We start from the raw sequence: 25,410 nt of genomic DNA on the forward strand, positions 1-25,410 counted from the left end.
ACCTGGCCGCATGTGTGCGGCCTGGCCTTGCCCTTTCGCGGTGTACGTAGCTGCAGGGCTGCAGTTGGTATCGGCGGCGAACTCGCAGCCGCGTGGGGAGAATCGTGCGCTCATTCCCTTTGGTGCACCGCGCACTGTTTATCCAAAAAGCGCGGTCTGAGATGTGGCCCCGCTGGTGCCGGGTGTTATTTTGCGGTGGTTGTAATTACTACTACCGGCGGCATGTGAAAAAAGACATTTTCAACCGACACAGAACCCGTGCACAAAACGCGCCGGATCGGATCGCTTTATCAGCGGCGATGAACGTGAAGGCGAAGAGCAAACCAACGCTGCACTCGATCAGCGAGAACCCGTGTTCTGACAAGCTGCACCCATGTGTTGCATTCAACACTGACGGGAAAGCGTTTGTTTGCAAGCTTGTTTGGATAGTCGTAAAATGTCCAAACACATCCGGCACTCCGCTAGCAGATCAGCCGGCGAGACATTTCGGAAAACATTTGACAGATGGCGCCGTATGCATTAGTGTGTCGCTACGCAAAACTGATGAGACGCTCTACTAAAACTCCCATCGCGGTGTCACGTAGCGGGACGCAAAAATTTAGCGTTTAGCGTATGCAAAGGCCACAAACGCTGTACTAAAATTCTATTAGCAGCAAAATAGCGTGCGTATGTGAAACCGCTTGCGTTTACAAAGCTGCACGCCGAGCGCGTACGTTTCAAACCTAGTGACATCGTTTAAATACACTGGCAAGCACAGTGTAACGTAGTCAGATATCAACCGTATGCTCAGGCGACAAGCAAGAGCTTGTTTTATGTGAGGCGGAGATTGCGCATAAAGGCCCGTTCGCACTGCGGCAGGAATTCCGTCGCTTTGTCGCGCGACGATCGTTTTTGTCGAATGGTCGAGACAAATTTTGGTTGCGCGACAGAATTCCCGTCGCTTTCGCTCGCTTTCGTCGCAAGCGGGAATGGAAAGTTCTGCCGCTGCCGTCTGCTACGCAGCTCGGAGGTAACCGCGCGATCTGCTCGGGCCGGATGAACGCGCACACCCCCGCACGGCAGCGCCCCAAGCGGCAGACGGCCGCGTACATCGCTCCCGGCGCCCGCCTGAAGCCCGCCCTCGGCACACTAGCCAGTATATTTCAGGCACTATAATGGAGGAAAGATTTTTTGCTTCCGATGAACCTAGTTCTTTGCCCCTGTGTTTTTAAATACGTGAAGTGGTTAGCACGTCGTCCTCACGCAGCTCTGTATCGTCGTAGCATCGCTGATTGTCCGAACGAAGCTTGCAGCTAAGCCAATGCAACGACCGAAGCTGTGTGTGTGTGTGTGCATCGCCTCCTGTGTGTTGTGGACGCGTTCGTTTCGCGATGAAATGAGACATTGTACTTCTGCGGGTGGATAGTGCTTCCCATGGTCTGGATTATCTTTCTCGAACGACGTACCACTCAACCTCGCATTTGGTATGTGCAGTGTGCCTGGCTAAAAGCCTTCTCGCTTGCGCGCCAGAGTTGTGACTTGCTGCTCGTCCCCGCAAACCGGGTGTGAGGTGAGTGCCGTATTTACGACGGGCAGGAGGAGGCAACTCATCGTCTGTCAATCGCGGTTCAGACTTGCAACGCATGTTGTGACGTTGCGTTCGTTCGAAACGCATCTCTGGATTGTTTTGAAGTTGAATAAAATGTACGCGTCAAACCCGGGCATTCGGCTCAGGGCGTTCTCTGCGATTGCACCAAAGAAGTGCCACGGGACTTTCTTTATGGTACGTACTCACGTAAGATAAAATCCACGTCGTGTTATGGCCGTGTTGCATTCAATACAAACGGTTAAGCGTTTGTTTACACTTGTTTCGTTTGCCGTAAAATGTCAAAGCACTCCGGCACTCCGCTGGCAGATCAGCCGGCGAGCCGACGCTGAGCAGACGACTCATCTCTTTGCCGGAAGTGCGTGAAAAAGCCGCCCAATAGCAGGATGTCTAGCTCATGACGAACATCTGGGAATCGATGATGTAGACATGTGAAGATGGCGGCGTCCAAAAATACGAAGGAAAGGGTGAGAAAAAAGCGACAAACTTTGCAACAAAAGTGTGAGCTTTCCGCTGCGCGTAAAAGAGTAATACTTGGCACAGGTGACGTTGGCGACCCAATCTAGCGATTGCGCTAGTTCATTTAGTGTGCTCAAAATGCCTTTCAGGGCCCCTTTCAGAGAAACTTGAGCTGGGTACTTTCTTTCGCCAAAAGAAAGTAGCCAGCTCCAGAACCCTGCTTCTGCACCCGTGTTACCTACGCCGAAAGAACTCGCATAACTAGCACACAGTTATCCCGCAAATAACTAGATAACGTGTCTTAATGCACGTTGGAAGTATGGAGCGTTTGAAACAACCCGCCTGCTGACCTTGAAGAAAATCCGAGCAGCGAAGTGAGATTTTCAAAAACATTAAAACTACCATTAAAGAAATGAATCAATACAATTATATAATTATACTGACAATTTACTAAATGTTTCTCATTTCTTCGTTTCTTAACGATGCTTGCAGTTCTTGCTATCCCTGGTTTCCCCTCTAAATGACTGGAGGGATGAAGCTGAGCAAAGCTGACAATGTTTATAGCTAAGCCTCGCGCTACCGCTCGTATCAAGAGAACCTACGAAGCAACGAAACACACAAAGTTGCCCCACATTTAACAGGTGAATAAGTGACTGCAACTGCCAACTGCCCCAATTATCCCTACCCGAACCTTATAAGGGATCGATGTTGTCTGCAGAAAATCGCTGTAATCGTCGTGAGAAAAGTTTTTGAAGGCGAAAGACGTGGCTTGAAGGCGAAAGGCTAGTGACTTTGTTTGAGATACTTATGTATGTATACTCCAAGGAGGTTGTATACAACCTCCTTGGTATACTCCTACATCCTGTTTGCATACGTGAGTTCGAAGCTAGACGACAGCCGTGTAGTACCACCAAGTTCGTGGCGTTTGGCTCTCCTCATGATAAACCCATGCATGAGTAGTACTCCTGATGCGCTTCGGCCTTGTCGGCGTGCTTGCGTGGTGGACCGCGCTCAGTCGACGCAGAAATTGGCGGCACACGTGTCGTCGAAGCACTTTCTGTCACGGGACACGGCGCGAGTCATTTCGACATCTCCGACTAAAACCATTATGGTCTCATCTCCAAATACTTCCAAGCCCAATGTTGTTTACCTTAGGTGATCAAAGGAGAACCGGCGCATTCAGCAGGGTATTAAGTCTGGGGAATTAGGAAAGCCGTGATGTAGGGGCGGATCATTCGTCTTGCACACCGTAGGCGCGGCTTCTATTACCACTGAAATCAAAATGTACAGAATTTTCAGAATGTGCAGAAGTGTATGCCACTTATTAAGCGACCCTGAACCTGCGTCCACCGGCGATGTCCGCGCACGTGGAGATGGGCGCGCGCAGCCTGGCCGCTGACATGGCACATACCCACGTGGGGGATTGGTCAGGAATCTCCTCGTCTACCTTGGCAACGGGGGGAGATGGGCGCGCGCTGCCTGGCCGCTGACATGGCACATACCCACGTGGGGGATTGGCCAAGAATCGGGCGTGAGAAGGGCTAATGCACCTGCTTAAAGGAGTACTGACACGAAATTTCAAAGCTGAGATCCGCTCTAGCAATCAAGTACAACGACAACACAAATAGGTGTCTGTGAATAAATGCATCTTTCTTTCTTTGTAGTTGTGTGTGTGTGTGTGATCTCTCTTTCGCGAACATTACCGAACCGCGCAAATTCAACTCGTGCATTCGCACTTTCACATTCTTCCCCTCGGGGAAATGCGGGGAATTTTTTTACTTTGTTTGCGAGAATTTCCCTGAGAAATCTGACGCTCAGTAAAGCTTGATGTCGGGCTAGTTGGTGTAACATGCTTTCGAAGGTAAGTTGGGCTTGTTGTGATCATAGAGACGGACACAGGAAAAAAAAACGTACACTTTCACAAGAAGACGGCGCACTAACAACTGATTTATTCTGAACAAGACAAAACATACATCTAGAACAACGCAGAATGAAACAACAAATTCCAGAGAAATGGGGAAGGGAAGTCATACGAGTGAAATATAAAGATAAAAAAATAGCGGAGGTCGGAGATAGAATGTCCCGTGAGATTTATGAAGCGTTTTTCATGATATCAGGACATAAGGGCGAATGCGTGAGCACTCCTTCGATTACGCTCACCTAGCGTGAGATGCAGTTTTTAGAGAGAGAGAGAGAGAATAAACTTTAATTAATCCAGAAAATGCTTGAGAGAGGCGTCCTCATTCCAGGATGCCTTGAGCTCGGGCCGCGTCGACAGCCCTTTCGATCAGGCGCAGCTGATCTTCGAGGCCGGAGCTGGCCAAGGCTCTCTCCCAAAGCTCTGTGGAAAGGTGGATGTTAGGGGGGTCTAGGGTGGACTTGTCGCAGCCGCCCACTATGTGTCTGAGAGTCCCAGGCTCTCCACAGAAGCGGCAAAGGGGAGAAACGTGTGTCCGGTCAAAGAGGTGTAGTCTGGTGGGATGCGGGAAGGTGTTGACCTGCAGGGCACGCAGTAACCTTTCCTGATCTCTCGGTAGCGATTTGTGTGGTGAAGAGTAGGTTTTACGGGACAGCCTATAGTGTTGCGTGATTTCCTGGTAGGTGACAAGAGGTTGCTTGCGCTCGGGCTCGGCTTCGGCTTCACCAACGCTGGCTCGGCGGGTCAAATCTCGAGCCACGGTTGGCGATCTGGTTGCCGGGGATTCCGCTATGAGCTGGTGCCCACACAATCCTCACTGGTCTCGTTGGTAGTCTCTGATTGATTAGTCGAAGTGTTGTGACGTGCAAGCGACCGTTGGAAAAGTTGCGGCAGGCCTGCTGAGAGTCTGAGATTATAACTTTCGCGTCGCTTTGGCTAAGCGCAAGCGCTATCGCCGCTTCCTCGGCTTGGAGAGGGTTGTGTCCGGGAATTGAGATGCTGCACCTGTGCTGCTTATTTAAAACGACGGTGGCTGCCATGGCTTCTCTTCCGGGGTAACAGGCTGCGTCTGTGTAGGCGGTAGATGGTGCATCTCCGTATAACCTAAATATTGCCCGGGCTCGGGCTTCTCTGCGATCCTAGTGATGCACAGGGTGCATATTGCGTGGTAATACGGGCACTATGAAGTGTTTTCTAATGGAGTGGGGTACGTTTCCAGTAAGGAGAGGTGGGTGGCTGAGTGGGGCCGACAGCGCCAGGCGTGAGAGGATGAACCTCCCCGTTTCGGTTGCTCCTAACCTCAATCTTTGGCTAGACAGGTGAGCCTCTATTAACTCCTCGGCCGAGTTGTGGATGCCAAGTCGGAGTAGTCGTTCGGTTGAGGTGCTTGCCGGGAGACCCATGGCTTGCTTGTACGCTTTCCTTATCATGATGTTTATTTTCTCGAGCTCTGTGGCTTTAAGCAGGGCGTAAGGTATAGCGTATGTAATCCTAGATACGACGAAGGCCTGGACAAGGCGAATCGTGTCCGCTTCCCCCATACCCCTGGTATTGGTCGTGACTCGTCGTATCATATGAGTAACCTGGTCTGTTGTGGTTTTAAGCTTTTTGATGAGGAGGGTGTTGGAGCGGTCCGCCTGGAATATCATGCCTAGGATCTTCACGTTTGGAGATGGCGCAATGATATGGCCCTCTAGGCGTAGGGTGATAGTGGGAGAACCTGGAGGGTGTGTTTTGCGCGGTGAAACCAGGAGTAGCTCAGTCTTCTGGGGGGCGCAGCTGAGACCACATGACTTGGCATAAGCAGCCACCACATCCGCTGCCTCCTGTAGGCGGCTCTCTAACTCTCCGATCGACCCTGTGGACGACCAGATGGTTATGTCGTCAGCGTATAGGCCATGGCGGATCCGCTGGATGTTGTCGAGGAGTGGCGGCAGGCCTAGCAGGGCAATATAGAAAAGGATAGGAGACAATACAGCCCCCTGTGGTGTTCCGCGCCCACCTAATAAGAAGGGGTCCGTAGCTTTTTCCCCGACTTTTAACACAGCTTTCCTTCCAGAGAGAAAAGCTCTGATGTAGTTGTAAACCCTGGCTCCACATCCCAGTGTGTTCAACCTCTGCAAAATTGCTGTGTGCTTGGCGTTATCAAACGCCCCTTTGAGGTCCAATGCGAGAATGGCAGTGGGGGAGGCACGAGTCGCAGGGGCCATCACTTCCTCTTTAAGCTGAAGTAAGATATCCTGCGCTGACAGTTGTGGACGAAATCCCACCATCGTTGGCGGGATTTTCCCTGAGTTTTCCAGATACGGTTGTAGTCTGTTGAGAACCACATGCTCTAGGAGTTTTCCCACACACGAAGTAAGAGAGATAGGTCTCAAGTTTTCAAAGGCTGGTGGTTTGCCTGGTTTTGGTATGAGGCGGACCTCCGCTGTTTTCCAATCCTCGGGTAGGGCGCCAGACTTCCAAATTTTGTTGAGGTGGGTGGTAAGTTCTAGCAGTGAACGGTCGTCGAGATTGATGAGTGCTTTGTTAGTAATTTGGTCAATTCCTGGAGCCGTGTGGCGCCTCAGATTTTGAATGGCCGCGGTAACTTCGTGACGATGGAGATCCTCGTCGAGAAGCTCGTTCGGGCTGCATCTTTTTAACGACAGCACGTGGACTGACCTCGACCCCCGCAATCTTTTTTATCTTTATATTTCACTCACATGACTTCCCTTCCCCATTTCTCTGGAATTTGTTTTCATTCTGCGTTATTCTATATGTATGTTTTCGTCTTGTTCAGAATAAATCAGTTGTTAGTGCGCCGTCTTCTCGTGAAAGTGTATGTTTTTTTTTTCCTGTGTCCGTCTCTGTGATCACAACAAGCGCAAGTTACCTTCAAAAGCAACCTGCCGCCATTCGCCTTTCTTCACATGCCTTTACTCTTCACCCTGTCGGCCCTTTCCGGTACCCTCCGATGTGGAAGGTCAACAACGACGCTGGATTAGTCCACTCATTAGGCATATAAGACTTTCTCATTAACAAATCTTCCAAGACAACGTTTAACAGAAAATACTCCATGCATGGCTCCAGCCGAAGTGTATGATCGTTGCAGCTGCGGACAAAGCCACAGTCACTGATTTGTGTTCCCGCCAGGCGCGCGAACGAAAATTGCACGATTTCTGAACGCCGTAGATTGGGGGCATGACCAACGTCAAATTGTACAGCTCCCCCAAAACTTGCGGGCTCCCTTACATTCGTTTAGTGGAATGCGATAAGACGCACTACAAATTGATTTATTATTTGCTTTCAGCTGTTGTGTTATTAGTGGTAGAGTATACGAGAAGGAGGAAGGAGAGGGGAGGAAGGGGAGGAGGAGGTATGCTTTGAAACCCTGGAATTTTCCAAGCGGCTGGCGCAAACCCACTATGTAATTTTCGTAATAATCGTGCGAATCCAATTAATTTATTATTAAATAGCCAGCTTTGAGCGCTGGGTTTTGAGTGGGTGTGGTAAACGTCTTCTCTAGTGCGGATCATGAAAAATTTATCCCGAGGTTCGCTAAGACTTTTTTTTTTTCACTGGCGGGACATATCTCATTTCATTTCAGTTGCGACCAAACGCATGCATTTTAGACTGGATTGCTCAAAGCATGTTGGCAGCTACTCCGCCTAAAGGGCAACTGAAGGGCAACATTGCGGTATTACTTGTGCAAATTGCAGCCTGAGGTCTCTAGGCCATGACTTGACCACTCTCGGTGCTTTTACGCGACTTTATTTAGTAGAAAAATCCATTCGAAAGGGCTGTCCTCCTCTCTGCATCCTCCTTGCCGATTTCTTATGACATTTCGTATGGCGCTCACTCGAGATGGCTTAGCTTGACTGCGCTACTGCACGGCTCGCCGACCCTCTAACAGAGTCAGTCGGAAGTATTCTAGTTCGCTGTACTAGTGACGTTGGACGGCGAGCCATTGCAATTCCTTCGCTCAGTTGAGGCTAAGTCGCGACACGGTGTGTGCTTGGAAGAATTTGTCTTTAGTTTGTTTGTTTGTGGACTGTATCACGCTTAGTAAAGTCTGTGAAGTTCAAGTAGCTCAACACAAGCGCACATGCGACGCTTCGCTGACTGGTGCGCAAGTAGAAAAACCTAAAGCCATTTAAAGGGGGGATATAAGTTAGCTAAGTTAGTATAGGTACTAAGGAATGAAAATCAACCGAAACTTTTATTGTAAAGCGTAAAACCAAGGTGCGGGAAGCATTTTTTTTTGCGTTTGGTGAACTAGCACAGCGATCAGCAACACGACCGCACATTTGCGATCACTTTTCTGCCTAAGGAATGCAGTGGCCAGAGATGAGATATTAGTGGAAATTGGGGGAAGCTTACTGGACGACCGTTATTCGACAAATAGTCATCTAAGATGCTGGAAATGCTGAAACTAAGAAACAATTAAGCATGCTGTACGATATATACCTTATCTTTTCCTCCCAGACAGCGCTAGCTAAAAGCATACTATGACCAAAACGATTTGAGAACTGATTGGTACCCTGTTTTGCACCGGTGTGTATCACTGCCCCCTTACTGGACGAAATTGTTGTCAATGTTTTTTTCGCCGAATTCTGGATTACCCGTTTCAAGCTGTATATTAAGCGCCAAGATTTGTATATAGTTCTTCTATGTATGTTTCTCGATATTTAATTAAATAAATTAGAAGAGAAAAATATATGGACGAGTCGTCTAAAGAACAGGGAGCACTGCCTTGCGATTCGGAAGTTCCAATCCCTGATAGCGCATTTGTTCTTTTAAGTTAATTATTTGGAGGGGTAATGCTTTCTATACTGAATTCACCATTTTGCGCTGCAAACATCATGCTCCACGGGCTAGTTCGCAGAATGAGTGCAGACTGCCACTGACACGCTGGCGAGTGCTCGTTGGCGTGGTGCTGACCTAAGCAGCGACTGCTTGCGAGCACAGTGCCGAATCAGCCCAATCTCGGCCTGGTGCGAACACGCCTCTTACGACACAGGCACGAGCCAGGCAAGCCGCAAAGGTAGGAGCACAGCGCCTCGCATTTGAGCCTCTCCGGTGACGCGCAGGGCGTTCCTCCACTGCGTAAGCCTCGGGTAGTGATCGCCACAATTCTAGGCCATGCTGGCAGGCTTACGTGACGCATTTTACAGCCGACAACATGGCAGAAGCGCGGTATGTCGATTCCTGAGATATTGATAATGGCCAGCCAACGACAACGTCTGATTCCCAGCATGTTGTTTCGCAGAACCGAAAGCGAAATTGGTTTGAATTCCAATCTTGAACATCGTCAAATAACATCGCATCTGGAATGCGCGTCACTGCTGTTAGTTGTTGCGGCCACCGCAAATTTCGCAAGGTATTTTACCTTGTGTCAGGCTTTATAAATTGATTGATTGTAGGGTTTAACGCGCCGACGCAACGCAGGCGATGAGGCGCGCCGTCGTGGAGGGCTCCGGATTAATTTTGACCACCTGGGGATCTTTAACGTGCGCCGAAATCTCGTACACACGGGCGTTTTTGCTTTTCGCCTCCATCAGAAAAGCGGGCGCCGCGGCCGGGAATCGAACCCGCGACCTCGTGCTCAGCAGCGCAACGCCTTAGCCACTGAGCCACCGCGGCGGGTAGGCTTTATAAATTAAATACTGCTTTATCGACCGGATAAACGATAAAAAGTGTGCTTATTTGAGCCAGCTGTCTATGCATATAAAACAAAAACAGAAGTTTGAGAAGTACACTTCAGAGTCTCTATAAAAGCCCGAAGGCTAATGCCTTCGGGGCAGTAATAACGAGTTGAATAGAGCACACAGTAAACACCAATCAATTCAAGGCGAAGGAGAAACGACAATAAAAGCAATAAAAAAGTAAAGTTCTGCGTACAGGTTACAAAACTACGTGCTGAAATCAAAGGCGAGCATATACAATAAAAGAGGAATAAAGGCAGGCGCAGTCATTTGTTGCACACAAGATAGAACAGCATAATGATAACTTACAGTCTACAAAATTTTGGTGGGCGGTGTACAAAAATGATTTACCAGTGATAAATTAACAATGAAAAATGTTAGGAATCGATTGATCGTAGTGTTTAAGGCGCCGACGCAGCGCAGGCGATGGGGCGTGCCGTAGCGGAGGGCTGCGGATTAATTTTGACTACCTGGGGATTTTTAACGTGCGCCGAAATCTCGTACACAAGCCCGTTTTTTTTCTTTTCGCATCCATCAGAAAAGCGACCGCCGCGGCCGGGAATAGAACTCGCGTCCCCGTGCTCAGCAGCACAATGCCTTATCCACTGAGCCACAGCAGCGGATGTTAGCAGTCACTGTACGTGAAGATTAAGTTTTTCGCGAAAGCTATAGCGGTTTGACTGTGCAGCGATATCGTTAGGCAAGTTGTTCCAAAGTATTTTAGAATTTGGAAAAAAGAAGTTATTCATTGCTAAAGTGCGACCATTGATACGTGCTATTGGGTGCCTATGGCTTAGGCGGGATGATATTCTCGGTGGTGGTTTTAATTAAAAAAGGGTGCCTCTTCTGAGGGGTGGTAAAAGAAACAGCGAAGTAAGCAAAGATGAGAGATAAGTCTACGCGAAGCTAGCGAAGAGAGGGATAAATTTTGTTTTAGGGCACTCAAAATGATGTTGTTAGAATATTGGCGAGGTATGAAGCAGGTAGCTCGGTTCTGGACAGCTTCTAATTCGTTGATAAGATGGGCTTGCGAAAGGTTCCAAACGGAAGCGGCGCATTCAAGTTTAGGCCGGATTAACGTTAGATAAGCTAATTTTTCTTACATTCGGAGATGCCGATTTTAAATTTCTACGTAAGTAGCCAAGTGCGCGTGAGGCACCTGCGTAGATCATTTACACGTGCGTAATCCAGGATGTGTCATGTGTACGCCGAGGCATTTGTAAGTTGATGTCCGGTCAACAAGAACTGGACTAATTTTGTAAGGGTAAGATTTTAAACTCTTCTAGCGTGTGAATTCATAGCTTGCATTTTGTTAGATCTAGAGGCATGAGCGACGATTCGCACTAAGATGAAATCGTATAAAGATCACGCAGCATATTTTCAGAATCTTCCGGGCTATGGATGGCCGAATAAACAACGCAGTCGTCGGCAATAAACCTTAAGTTAGTTGTTATGTAACGAGGGAGGTTATTTATGAAGATTAGGAATAGGAGAGGAGATAGACAGGCGCTGTGGGGGACGCCCGACGTAACATTGGCGAGTGGAGGTGGTGAACTGTTTCCGGTTTTCATGTTTTATCCAAGTGGAGGGAGGCCCAGGGCGAATAGCTTAGCTAGTAGTAGATCATGTGGAATGCGGTCGAATGATTTGGCGAAGTCTAGAAAGATCGCATCTATTTGACGGTTGTTATTCATTCCGTGAAAGACGTCATGGGTGAAATCTGCTTGTTGTGTTTCACATGATAGCAGTTTGCGAAAGCCATGTTGACGAGCGCAAAAAAAAAAAAAAAGATTCTAGGTGTGACACAATACCAGTTGGTATGATGGGCTCAAGTAACTTACACAGAATGCTTGTTAGGAAAATTGGACGATAGTTGGATGGAATCACACGATCACCTGACTTAAATGGGGGAATAATTTGGGCATTTTTCTCGTTAGCTGGGATGTCACCTGTTCTTAATAAGTGATTAAATATTACGCATAGGATTTCATTAGACAATACACGGCTACCTTTAAGTAGTTTGCTATCGACAAGGTCACAACCGGCGGAGGAGGGGAGCTTGAGAGATTGAATCTATTTAGGTATGCCCTCAGGAGTGAGAAAACTGATGCGCAATAGTCATTAAATGTTGAAGCACACTGGCCTGGATAAACTAAATTACCATCGGAATTGACTAGTTCAGTTTGGCTGGGCTGACGGTTCGATGACGGGGTACACCAAAATTTGTTAGGATTAGTTTGGAACATCGACAGCAGGTCTGCTGGAAAACATTGGCGTTTTGCAGCAGCCACTTCATTAAGGTATTGCAGTGGTTACCCCATACATCAAGGCTGCTGTTAAATTTTGATCGCCTGTAAAGACGCTTCTTCCGGTTAAGCAGGGATTTTAAGTGTTCGTCTAATCATGGGTTGTTGGAATCTGTGGCAATGAGTATGGTCGGTGTGTTCCTATTCTTCAGGTTAATAAGCGTATACTCTTGTAAAGCTCCCAATTAGCGTTGACAGAGTGGGTTAAGTATATGCTTTGAAAGTTCTAAAAAAAGTGAGCAAGCTCGCCAATTATTGCTTCAAAATTAGCCCTTTTGTAGTCTGTAATTAGCTGATTCTTAGGGGGTTTCTTTACAACAGGTGACACTACAGGAATATGGCGTAGGTTGTGATCGCTGAGTCCTGTGTGGGCAATTAAATTCGTGATGTCGTCTGGGTATGATGTCAGAAGAATGTCTATTGTGTTGTTACCGCTGTTATGGCGTAAATAGTAAGTTTGGTTCTCTTTTTAACATGGCCGTCTGTTTAGAACACAAATACTCAGTCGAATGCTCTTAGCTATGCACGGCGAGCTCAAAAGAGTCGTTCAGAATAAAGAAAATCATTTGGCCCAACTACACAACGCTGAGTCATTATCTAGGATTCAATGACCGGTTAAACAGGTTGGGCTAAGAAAACGTCATAGCAAAAACAAATTATTTCAGAAGCACAAAGGCAGTGCATGTATTCGATATAAATAAATACCGTGTGCGTTAACGAACGCTGAAGTTAAAGACAACTCTGATGCACACAACGATGTCAGGTCTACAAGAACCGCATCACCTTAACCTAAATGGTTAGGGTTAGGTTGAGATGGGATTATCAAGGAAAGTTGATCTTAATCTCATATTGAAACCTGCTCCATATAGGGTGCGAGAAGGGGTGAAACGATGAGGTCATTCGTCCACTTCTGCTCGAACCCACATGGACAGAAGCCTTTGATAAATTTAATATCTATCCCCGTCACCTTTTTGCTTCTCTCACACATGTGCACGCACACACGCACAGAGACTCTATCTCTCTCTTTCTCCCTGTGCGTTAAGGTGTGGCTCGTATTTTTCCAGAAATGTACGTTCCAAGTTTTGCTAGGAAACGTGGCTGCTACAGTGTACTTCCCCGATGTACCCATGAAAGAAGCATCAATTTCAGAACGCGGGAAAAAGAAATTGCGAGATAGACAAACGGAAAGCCAGACGGAGAATCACGACGAGAGCAACTTTGATGGGCGCCCCTGCAAATGTGGCGCTTTTCACTGACGAGAGCGCGACCGCGGCAGTCTCGCAGTGGCTGAAGGTCCCTTATGCCGGCCCAAATGGCCGGATACTTATTTGTCTTTGTGGGCTTTGTTGCCGTCCGCCGCGGCACTCATTCTTCAGGGCGTCGCGGTAGCCAAGCGCAGGAAGCGGCTCGCCGGCCAGCGACCCTGACGTCGCTCCGCCACAATGCGACCCAGGAGGACCATCATCGCCGCCACTTCGAGCGAGCGCACGCCGCTTGTGGCTGGCCATTCCTCCTGCGGGTCGGTAAAGAAGCTTTTCCGCCGCACTGAAGCACACACGCCGAACTGGCGGCCGTGGACGAACCATGCGGCCGCCGAATGCGGCTCATAAATTTTTTTTGCTGCTCCTATCCTCATCCGGCACGCATCTGCGGCTCTGCTCCAATCGGATGGCGAAGGCTGTCACCGGACGCGGCTCTTCCGCTGGCTCGGCAGCTGAGACTGAATGTCTCGCTTTCCCCGGATCGCCTTGATGGCCCCCTTCTCGGGGAGAGAAAGCGATGAAAGCTCGCTCGCCTTGCAAAGAAGGCGGCAATATGAGTTGCTGCCCTCAAGACGCTACCTCGCCAGCTCTAATGTAATCTAGGTTAACTCCGGCTAACTGTAAATCTAGTATCCCCTCTAGTCATTCAATGTAGAGGAGAGACAATGGAATGTGATTCAACCTTTTTTTAGCACCAGTTATCGGGACTTTACGGAAAGAATGAATTCCATGAGCCAATTTTCTCACAGGCCGAATTATTGGGCAGCTTATAACCGCCCCATCAGTGCACCTATAATTTACGTAATAGTAGGTCGGTCTTTCTTTTTGCTATTCTATGACAGGAACAATTTCAATCGAATGTGGCGTTACTGTTCTCCCTAGTTCAACTGTGAGAACATGAAAGGCGTCTTTTGTTAGAGGTAGTACGCAGATACTACAGAGCTCAATAATCCTCAATTACAAAGTATAGTCCTGAAGCACAAAGAACCACGAATGATTTGAGGATTTTTCGACATGTATAAAATTGGAAAGAATTTGAGCCCAGATTTCTTATTTCCCGGTAGCTCCAACGTCTCTCCCCCTTAACTTTCATCCTGAGCAAACTCCAATTTGCTGCCTCCCTTTCTGTCTTAGTGAACTTCGTTCGCCGCCTCACATAACGCTAACTGAGCCACCTTGGGTTGGTTCGCCCTTCCGGTAACCAAGGCGAGGCTCACTCCGGCCTTCCGCCAGGGATGACGTAACGTTCAGGCTACATATGCTCGTAAGCAGCTGGTGGTTTGTGGAGTTCAAAGGTTTTTACATCGAAGTTCCCTCTTCCCAATTACAAAAAAAAAAAATGCCGCCGTTAGTTTTAGCAATAGGCATGTCTTCGACTAGCCGAAATAAAGGTACACATATCCTTGGACAAAAATATCGCCCGTTGTCCCTATCTGTAAAAAGCTCTTCAGTACGTCCCCTACGAGGAGTTAATAATGGCCTTTTTATTGCGCAAACGATGTGTTAGAGCTAGAAGAACTTCGCAAATTTCAGAGAACGCGAAATCAAAATAAAACCCCAATTGTTCAACCATGAGTGGCATATTGGGGCTAGATTCAACGCACAAATTTTCTTTCGAGCTCGCACTTAACACTGAAGAGCAGCCCCGAAGTAAAACTCAAACGCGGCCCATTTGGTTTCTGTGAACCTCACGCGTGCAGCGAAGGGGCCCTGCCTGCACGCTCGAGTAGTTATCCTAAATTTATTGATTCATTCAGGGGGGCAAGTGGAGCCCATACATTTTCGGACGCCGGACGCGGCTCCCGCCAGCGAACGAAGCGAAGTGCGCCACGAAACAGGCACGCCGTATCGATCATGGGACCATTTTCATCTCGCTGGAGGAGCAGCCTGCGTTGCTCAGGAGACAGTGCGGTGTCACGAAAAGTTTGTTGCTTCGGGTGGTCAGGCAGTTTGGCCGGAAATATCTTGGCTTCTGCCTTCACGAGCATGTGCCCCATTGGAAATAGCCGAACTTTTGAAAGTACCGTTATATTGTTGTTGTTCCTTTCACAAGTTGAGTTTTTTTTCTTCTTTTGTAGCTCAAAGCATTTTTGTATCAAGGGCGATTTAACCTATATAAATTGAGAAAAATTGTTTCCTTTGCTCGTAGCTTTTCCATCGATGAGTAGAAATCGGGGAGTTGCATTCCTGTTATCCGCGGCTGTACGCACTTGTTCAAAATTTTCACTTGGCGGCGATAAAGAAGTCATTGTATATTTGGTTCAGAAACGGCTCCAGGAAGGACATATGTAAATGCTACAAGCTCTAAATTTTGCATAGCTCTTACTTTTGTATGATATACGAGCAAGTAAATGCTTCTGTACTTACCCTACTACGCTGGATTCTCATGTATGTACAAGGGGTCTAGCTTTAAAGGCCACCAATGTCCTGCATTCTGACATTTCCTTCTGGAACAAACCATTATGTTGAATAACTGAGGCCTTAAAGGTGCCCGCAGGTAATGCCCACGATGTTGTAGAGGTCTTAGTAATGGTTATGTCCGTAGACAGACACAGACTGAAGCGCGTGATGATAAGTTTATGAGCGCGGCGGTACAAAGTGATGTTCCAAGTAAAATGTTTTTGCACGGCCCTTTCGCACCGCCAGGCCTCTTAAGGTCAACCTAAAGCGTTTGTACATGCATGGACATTGTAAGCTCATTAAAAATTTGGAGCCTAAATGAGGTCCAAGCTGTGGGGAACGCTTCGGCGGCCGTGCGCCTCGTCGGAAGCTCTCCCCCAACCCTCCTAAGCCGCTGACCGGTTGACCGCCAGCAAGGACCACGGCCGGGCTAGAGCGGAGGCCCGCGTGCGAGGAAGAAAAGAAGTGGCGAATTAGCGTGCGGGCCCTGCCTGTTTTCGGAAACTCGACCTTCGCCACTTGGCCACCTTCGTAGCCAGCTAGCCGGCTGCCGTCTTAGTGCGTCGAATGACGATGTGGGTAAAGAGTTTGTTACAGAACTGCGGTGCGCTTCAGTCCTTGGCATGCCGTAAGACGCTAATCCACAAGGTCCACGGCACGGCCACAACCGTGCAAAAGTCCCCAAATTCAAGCGAGGCAACAACGGTCCTCTTTACATCTTGTCACTTCCAACCACGACCAACTTCCAACTAACGAGGTAGAATAACGACAGGTGTGGTTGAGATTCGGCTATGCTGTGTTCAGGATACTCCAGCAAGAGAAAGCGATTCTTCGTTCCGGCTCAAAATTAACACCAAGGTCGCATTTCATGGGGCATTTTGGTTGACCCAAAGTCCGGCGACTGCACTTACACGCTTAGCGAGAAGTCGAACGAAAACGATTTTTGCCTATGGGGCAGCCGACGTCCATAATGCCTGAATGACCAGCTTAGAACGGTGGCGCCACCTGGGGTATACCGGTACGCGGAAGGGCGGCGCAGCTAAACCCGGCAGCAGACCGAAAATTTCATTTCGCCGCTCGGTTAGGATGATCCCAAAAAGTTACTTTTAAAGTGGGTACGGACTTTAGTAATCCGTCCTACGTGAACCACATCGCGTGTTTCGTTTTAAATGCCACAGATGGCGCCTTCGTGCTAAGGTTGTCATTTTTCCATCATGGTCGCCAGCTCTGTCATACTCTGAGAAAAGCTTATCATCCTGCTTCATCACACTGCACCCTGTTGGCCATTCCATGCAGCCAACAATGAAATCTCGGGGAATGACGATATCGAGCTTATGATTTTACTCAAGGGTCGCTCTTTGCTGCGGCTTCATGCAATGCTAGCAATGCTAGCATATAGATTGTCTTCACTGGCGAGGCGCGCATGCAGGCAACAATGTGAGTGCGCCGTTACTGGTTACGTCGGGCTGCGCGGGATGGTGGTACTTGTCCGTGCTAAGCGCGTGATTTGGGCTGGACTTTCCAAACTCTACCTCACCAAACGCACAGTGATGCCTCGAGTCTAATGTGAGTGCGATTAATAACATCTCTGTTAATTGACACCATCATTGAGAATCGGGTTGTAACGGAGCAGACGACGCACGCCGGTGTTTTTCTTTCCTTCGGCGTGCGAGTGCAGTGGCACAAGCCGCGCCATGTCCGTGGCGCATCGGCCATGTCCGTGACCGTCTCGAGTGTTGCCAAGCGAAGAAATTGACAGCTAAACTTTTCAATGAATACCACCTATACTAGCGCACTGCCAGAGCGCAGATCATATTCCTAGTCAAACTATATGCGAACTGCGGTCATTAACCGAATTTCCCTAGGTGGCGGCATGCATTGGTCAACCAGGAGCAGTGTGGCAGAACTGAACCACGGGATCGTCTTATAAAGTACATGCAGATGTATACAGATTAAAATCGTTTTTATTCGTTTTATTTGTAAGGCAGTAAATGGCGTATCCATCCTTTAGGTTACACAAAATGGGCAATGAAGAACGAGCTTCGTGTAAAGTGGAGCCCGAGCGAAGAACCGGTTTGTATCAATTTTTTTTAATTCTTTCATTTATTGTTGCAACCATGTATTCGCCAACCAAAATATTGACCATAATAATTATAGCAAAATACTTCCCCTGCTGTCGCAGGCCGGCAACTGCACACGGAAAGTAGACGAACGGGCGCGGGCTTTGTCTTACTTTGCCCAATCAGAAGAAATACATTACTACTGATTTGTTACCACACGTTTCAGCGTGAGATCCTTCTTTAGGGCATCAGCAAATATATTGGCGTACCACACGTCACCAAGTGCATGACCCGACATTAGTTTCTCAAAAGAAAACAATCATTTCACCTTGCTGTCAATGATGAGGTTAAAAGAAGAGCTTATTTAATGCGCAAGATACATGTGTAGATATATTTTCTGACAGACTGACTTCGGAAGCGTGGAATTTTCGTGAAACCGTTTCGGTAAACGGGCCTCTGGTGAAGTACTTCAGCGGCCATCCTTGTAAGCCGTTTATTCGAAGCAAGTCGATTCGATTTGGATGCGCAGAACAAATGGAGTGCAATGCATGCAGACATTGATATGAATTATACTGCGGACAGTGTTTGAGTTCAGACAAGAAGCGGTTGGGAATACACATAACGCAGTTGGGGATTGGGTAACATCGACGCCTCGTAGCGATGTCTTGTTGTTTAGGAATTGTTACCTCAGGCACCACCTCCTCTCTACGTTCGGTGAGAAGACTTCCAACCACAGGAAGCCCGCAAAAAGATATCCTCATCAACGTATAAATTAAAAAAAGAAATCGATCAGAGTGACGAATTCTGCAGTATTGTTTGGGATTGGGCTAGTTTGTTCGTGATCACTGGAAAACGTTTAGCTCTACCATACGGAGACGAAGGACGGCCGAGAGGAACACGGACACAATGCTGACTAACAATTAAAATTTACTGAAGAAAGCACACATGTGTAGTACATTGCACGACCTGGTGATAATTTGGCACAATCAGCCCAAGGGATAACCCCGAAGCACGTACTTTTCATTATCAGTTAATGTGACGGAAGCGGTGTTAACTCACGCGTCTCCCTTCTTGTCGATAGCAAGTGCTTGAATAATTTCTCGTGCCAAGCGATTGTGTTTCCGTCCGATAATGTCGATTTCGTCGATGCGTGCGGTGCATGTACGATCGCGGCAATGGAGTGTAAGGTGGCCGGATGGCGTTGTCTTTAGTGATGCGGCGTGCTCACGGGCCCTGTCATTTATGCACCTGCTGGTTTCTTCATTGCCGGTTTGTGCCAAATTACCACCAAGTTGTGCAATGTTTTGGGGTATATACTGTATGTGTGCTTTCTTCAGTAAATTTCAGTTGTTAGTCAGCATTGTGCCCGTGTTTCCCTCGACCGGCCTTCGTTTCCTTACGCTCCAGCTGAAATTTTTCCAGGGACGAATTCTGCTGCCATCTTGGCTCAGGTCGTGAGATATTTTTTTTGTGAAATGGGAGATAGAAGTGGGGTAACCATTGCAGCGACTACCTACAGCATTTTGCCGACATGTTGTATAAAGCGGTGATTTCCTACTGCCCACGAAAACAGCTGAACCTTTTTTACTGAAAGGTGTTTAGTAGTTACAAAAAAAATGACACAGAGCGCGCCGACCATTTGGAATACGCGATGAACTATAAAATTACAACCTGTGGTAAAAAAAGGCCGGTAATTCCTGTTCACACTGGTGGTGTTCAATACTGCTGTCGCGAGCCGGCTCGGTCCGAAGTATTACTCGCCATTAGCGGCACTGTGGCACAACACCGCACTCTACGCACACATTTATGCCCAATCGTGCCAGATTTAATCAACTACAAAGGAGCAGGCTTTCCACGTAAATTATAGAACCAACAGCCCTGCCTGCGTCAAGTGCGAGCACTGCATAAAACCGAGTTGCTCCTAGAAGTTCCGCAATAGCGAGATGAAGCGTTGTATCTGGCAGAGTTAGGCTGTGGAGGGCCCGTTGCACTATGAAATATACTCAATTAAAACTTCCGGACAAACAAACCAAGTGCAATTAAAGTCAACGAATTTTTTTCCTATCAAAGCAACATCGCGCATCAAAGAGTAATAATGTACCGCGGTTACATTTCCTCTGCTTCTGGTAGTCAATAATAGGTCGAACACTTTAGGTAACTATGCAATGTAAACAGGTACAGAAAAAACTTTAGAAACACTGATAAAGAGAGACAGACGCACCACTTGTCTGCCGTCCTGCCTAAGTACAGATGCCCAGTTTGTTTCCGTGGACCAGCTCCAGCAAGATACAGGAGAAAAACGGCGACATGAAGCAAAAAAAAAAGAAGAAAAGAAAAGAAAAACAAAAAAGACTAGCGTGCGAATGAGGCTAACGAGCAAGAACTGACGAGGCACTGAGTAGCAGCAGATCTAGTCAGTGCCTCCGACAGGGTTTTTGCTGTCTCGCATCGACGCGGCTAAGACCAAGGAGTGCACGTGTGCAACTGCAGCCTGTGAAAGAGAGGGACCAGCTCACGAGCAAGAGGCGGTTGAAGAGAGCGGCCAGGGGTCTCTGCAGCCGGTCGCCGTCCACTAGAAGCGTGAGCTCTATGATGGCCGCCAGGTGTCTCTGCAGGCCGGCCAGGATGCTGTCCAGGCATTCGGGATTGTGCGCCATTCGCGTCAGCGCCGCCAAACTCGCGTCCACTTTCTGGCTCGCGGGTTCCACTTCATCTGCGCACAGAACGACCTCTTGCAGTCGACCGGCAGCAACAAGCCACGTGTCACCGGCGAAAACACGAGCGGTGATGGGGCGTGCAGTATGGAGCTCAGCTAAAGCACCTAGCCAGCGTCATAATTTAACGCATTGCCGTCACGGAGTACGTTACTGCGAGGAAAGACGTCCGAGGGAGGCTGCGCAGCAAGAATGCCAATTCCACTCGGGCTCCTTCACTGCAGTCATTGTTCAAGTAAAAATGGGGATATGGATTCTCTCGTATCAACGAAAATATAAATGTAAATACTATGCGCGAGCCGCGAAAGGCACGTTGTGTTACCAACTCAGCAGGAAAAGGACAAACCGATTTTTCTGTTTTGATAAACCAATAGCATCTGACTAATAACTATAACAAAAGTGAATGGTTGGAATCAACGGGTCTCATTTCGGTTCTGAGTTGGGAAAGTACGGCGGGAAGTGTTAGCAAATTGCCATCGTGTTTCCCTTGCACGAACAGCTAGAATAGGTCGTTGGCCTCGGGCGGCACCAGAAAACTGGGGCCGGAGCTGGCACTCCCAACTAATACATTGTGACTGCAACTCAACAGATACCTTATTTTTGTTTTTGTTTGTTTGTTTGTTTGTTTGTTTTTCATCGTTCAATACGGGCAAAGCACGGACCTCACACTGCCGCACAAGGGATGTGTGCAGCTCAACAAGCACTAGGAGATTAACCCCATAGAACGAAGCAGACAACAAGTTAATTATAGCATTTTTTCTTCAATCATAACTGAGTGACACTTCTAGGAAAGACATACACCAGGGATTACGCAAGTCGTATGCAGTGATTATTGGAACCCTCTGCACACTTTCAACACCACAGGTAAAAAGAAAATATGGGAGTTCATTTTGTGCAAAAGGCAACGCAAAATACATTTTAAGAGTAATGTCTATGCCTCAAACTCCCAAAAAAGCCACGCAGGATATTGACAGCTGCTTATAATTGCCCCTTCCTGACAGGATTCGACACAGATGCAGTTGCAACCATCATCAGTGTGTATTGTAATACACAGTGAATTCGCCGGCCAGGATCTGGGTTACGGCAGTCTGAGACTGAACACTCTGCGCAGCACTTTGGCCTGTGGCCCCCATGTTGGAGATTTTAAAAGAATAAGTTGCTGCCGCCCTTGTCGCTATTTACACTGGACAATTACAGAAAACGTTCCTTGCACGTCAACGTGCAGCATATGAGAAGGGATAATGGTGTCTTTAGGCTTGATTACCAGATAAACCGCTAAGGTGACGTCACCGAGTGGTACATTCCTGTCCCAGAATTGTCCATATATACGCCCAGAAGCCCATCAAGCAGAGAGGGTGAAACAGTTGGGAAACAGCCCTTTCGTTTCCTTCCACCCTTGTAGGCAACTCAGAGTAAGTTTTTCAGCCATCTCAGCCTGGCAGGTCGTCACATTGACCAAGGGAAATGAGTTTACAGCCCCACTCACCCATGGAAGGTGTATTGCACTTGGCTTTCAGTCGTCCGTCATCGCCACTTTTTCGCCGGTTTAGTTTGGAGCATTGAGGCTCCGTGCTGGGGACCTGCAAAGGGGAAGCACGAAGAGTAAAACAAGTCAACTATGGCGCTTAAAGCTCTAAATTACACCAAAACAAATCCAATTTTATGGTTATTCGTACAGGTGCAGTTCGGAGCGATTTAGGCATTCGCGTCCTCATTAACACCCGTTATTTTTTCAATTGTCTCTTCTACGATGGTTTTATGTCTGTTAATTTACAGCCACCTTACGTATTGTTTGTCTTCTTGGGCAACAGCTATAATGCCATTCTTGCAGCACTGGGTCGTCTTCAAAATCAAGCCGTCCGCTTACTTGCATTCAGTGGTTGCGATGTATACCATCTAACCCATCTTCCACAACTTCGGCATCCTTCCACTCCCTCTCGAACTTCATCTTAAGCTATATGTACTTATTTCCCGTATACGAGATAACCCTGGCTTTTTCCCGTCCTTCGACAGAATATGTTTGCTAAACACAAACAAAACTTTTGAGTGCAACATAATATATTACTTTCAACTGTCCGATCCAACTATGGAAACCAAACACAGTTTTCTGCTGCCTCTATTTGGAATTCCTTACCCCATCACTTGAATAATACACTTTCCAGCAGATTTTTATAGGTCTGCAAAAAATACATACTTGGCACACTTCTGTAATCAAACTCTGAGCGCCTTCCTTTCCCTGTTCAATCTCATGCACAGATTGTTTGGTACGCTAGTTTCACTGAACAAGAAATAAACATCCATGATGACTTTTTGAACTACCTACTGCACACATACGCAGTATTCGAATCAACTACGAGTGTATAGCTGTTTATATGAATTTGTTCCTTTGTGTTCCATTTCCCTCATTGTGTATGCTATATTGCTATATGCTAATGATATATTTTGTTTGTGCTATGGGACGGGAGAAAACAATGTCAGACTTTTTCCATGGTATCTCCTTCTGTAAAACTACGTTCTTGAAAGGATCGTACTGAACTACTCAATCAAACAATGTCAAACAATGTCAAATGACACTAGCCTTACAGGAGGTCACCCATGGGCAAGTATTGCAAAAAAATGACGCTTAACGGAAATACAAAAAATATTTAGCACTTCAGCGTGCAGTCCTGATCACATATTTCGTTTTTTATAAAAAAGAGGAGCTACACAACACGCCCTAGAAAGCAATTAGCAAGAACACTTCGGTACTGCGTTGGGAAAGCACATGCGAAACAAAATACGGCGTTACAACTCCTAATCGATAGCACATATTAGTATCCTCGACTTGAAAAAAATAAGACGGGGCTAATTTACACAATCGAGAAGTGTGTAGCCCAGCATTTTCTCAACATAATTTATCTTATGCTAATAGTAAGTATTTCCGGTCGATTTACACCCCCTTATTCCCCGTGAAAATTGCTTCAACCGGCTAATGTTGAATATAACGGCACAGTCGCATGTCTGCAGGACGAAATTTCCCAGAGTGCGCGAATACTTAACCTACACAACCTTTGTGTCAACACGCAATAACTTAATATTTATCCCGAAATAAGCGAAAATAAAAAAAAATTGGCCGCGTATCTGCTCCTTTCGTTGCAAATGCCGTCAAAAGACGATAGTCTTTATCGGCTTTTGCGAAGTAAATGCCTCCCTTCGCTTTCCCGCTCACCTCTCATGTTGCTCCTCTTGCGTCGCGCTCCTCCCAAGGTAAAGACGCCAAAGGTTTGCTTAAATCATTTTAAATTTTCCGCGTTCCACTGCTCCAAACCGGGTGTCTCGATGCAACGCTGCCGTACGGCGAAGACGCGCGTTAATCGAGGCGCCCTACTTCAACGTTTATAGAACCGCGTTTCCCTACTCCACGTGCGTTGCAAGCAGAACGTGGAACCTATCTAGTGGAACCTTGCGTAACTGTTGTCGGATGATTTCTTAAAATGGCGTCAGAAGCTCTAGTGGCGCTGGCGACAGCAGGCGAAGGCGGAGTGAATTCTTTTTCTGCAGTTGATGAAGTAATTAATTTCGCAAAAGTCAAGCATGTTTGATTTTTTTATAAAGGAACACTGCAAATATCACTTCTGTATTGATTTGTTGTCTCATATTTGCGTAATGTCTTGTTCTTCTTCAACAATGTTGACAGGTATGAACATTACACCGGACATAGACGGGTAGATTTAGCTGTGACTATATAAGACTATTTGCGCAGGCATTGTTTTGCTTTGGCCTGGTGGCTGAATCGAGTCACAGACAGATAGACATACAGACAGACCAAAATTTCTGGGTTTAAGTAGCCCAAGAAAGACTATCGTCTTTAAAAATATTTGCACCCCTCCGTCTAGCGACGACATTGTTGAACGCCAAGCTTTGTCGTGAGTCATTCCTTGGTTGTCATCTGAGTTTGGACTTTGACTCGCAGACGGTTTGGACCCGTGGTTTGGGCTTTTAGACCAGGCAGTTTGGACTTTTGATCGCAGCGGCTTTGACTATTACCCTTCGCCATTTCATCTCGCACGAAGAAATTTTCGCGTTCAACCATCGTCGTCGTTGGACGGAGAGGTGAATAATTTTTTCTGTCTAATTTTGCACGTCCATGCAGCCTTCTCCAAATCCAAACTGCTTTGGCTGTATCGGAATGGCGTAATCGGATAGACGTCGGCTTCATAACGGGGGTTCCGACCACGGAAGCGTTTTTTTCATTCACTTCACCCACGATCATCGTCACCATCAGAGAAAGTTGGCTTTCCTGCAGTGCGTTTTTGACGCGACATACACCATCAGTGAGACATTAAAAGTTCCACTTTAATAAAAACCTTGAAAACTGCAATAGCAGCAAAAGTTGTTGCCGACCAGTGCCGTTCGTTGGACAACCGCTTAGGAGGAAGGTGTTTTTCTTTTCTTCAAGCACTGGAGATAAAACCTGTTTAGTGATACGGAGGATTACATGGGCCAATGAGTACAATGCAGCCATAAATGTAGTTTGACAAAGACAACGTTTCTGAGACGGGCACTGGAGTGTATTAAGTTACTGGGGAAACTAAGCTCAATCTTATGGTGTCAGAATACGTGAGCAGCACTTCTCGTTGAGTTGTCAAAGCGCTGGTGTGAATGGATATGTCGGACGTCGCTGCCGGTGGGAATTGGTGAATTGGCCATGAGCCTCTCACAGAAGCTTACATCGTCAATGGCCAATCCCCTTGAGTAGGAACGTATGGGTATCTTGTCTTTCTCAGAGTTCCTGATGGCGGCTACCATCGTCCCCGGCCAGTACACATGAGTGGGTATGTTGGGCTCGGAGACAAGTGACAAGATGAGCTGACATTAAATCTGACGGCCACGGAGCTATCCCAATGGTGAGGCCAGCCGTGCTCCCAGCGCTTGCAACAAACGACGAGTAAGATGAGACGAACGGAAAGGAAATAGTCTTTAGACCTGGCCAACACCCCGGTACCCGTGTGGGTACGTGAAACACTTTAAAGGCATCAT

At 47.3% G+C, this 25,410-nt stretch overlaps 1 protein-coding gene across 1 annotated transcript in view; it reads right to left on the bottom strand.

Annotated features, from left to right (window-relative positions):
• The window catches only part of LOC144156122 (uncharacterized), an 882,723-nt gene that overhangs the window by 413,490 nt on the left and 443,823 nt on the right, over positions 1-25,410 (bottom strand). Inside the window, exons 5-6 of the mRNA XM_077687950.1 lie at positions 21,878-21,971; positions 20,194-20,390 (exon numbers count right to left, since the gene is read on the bottom strand). Of these exons, the coding sequence (XP_077544076.1) occupies positions 20,194-20,390; positions 21,878-21,971 (291 nt within the window). The remainder of the gene's footprint in view (positions 1-20,193; positions 20,391-21,877; positions 21,972-25,410) is intronic.

This window comes from Haemaphysalis longicornis, unplaced genomic scaffold (assembly GCF_048455015.1).
Source record: "Haemaphysalis longicornis isolate Haplotype H1 unplaced genomic scaffold, Haemaphysalis longicornis Haplotype H1 scaffold_1, whole genome shotgun sequence".
Lineage (NCBI taxonomy): Eukaryota > Metazoa > Arthropoda > Arachnida > Ixodida > Ixodidae > Haemaphysalis > Haemaphysalis longicornis.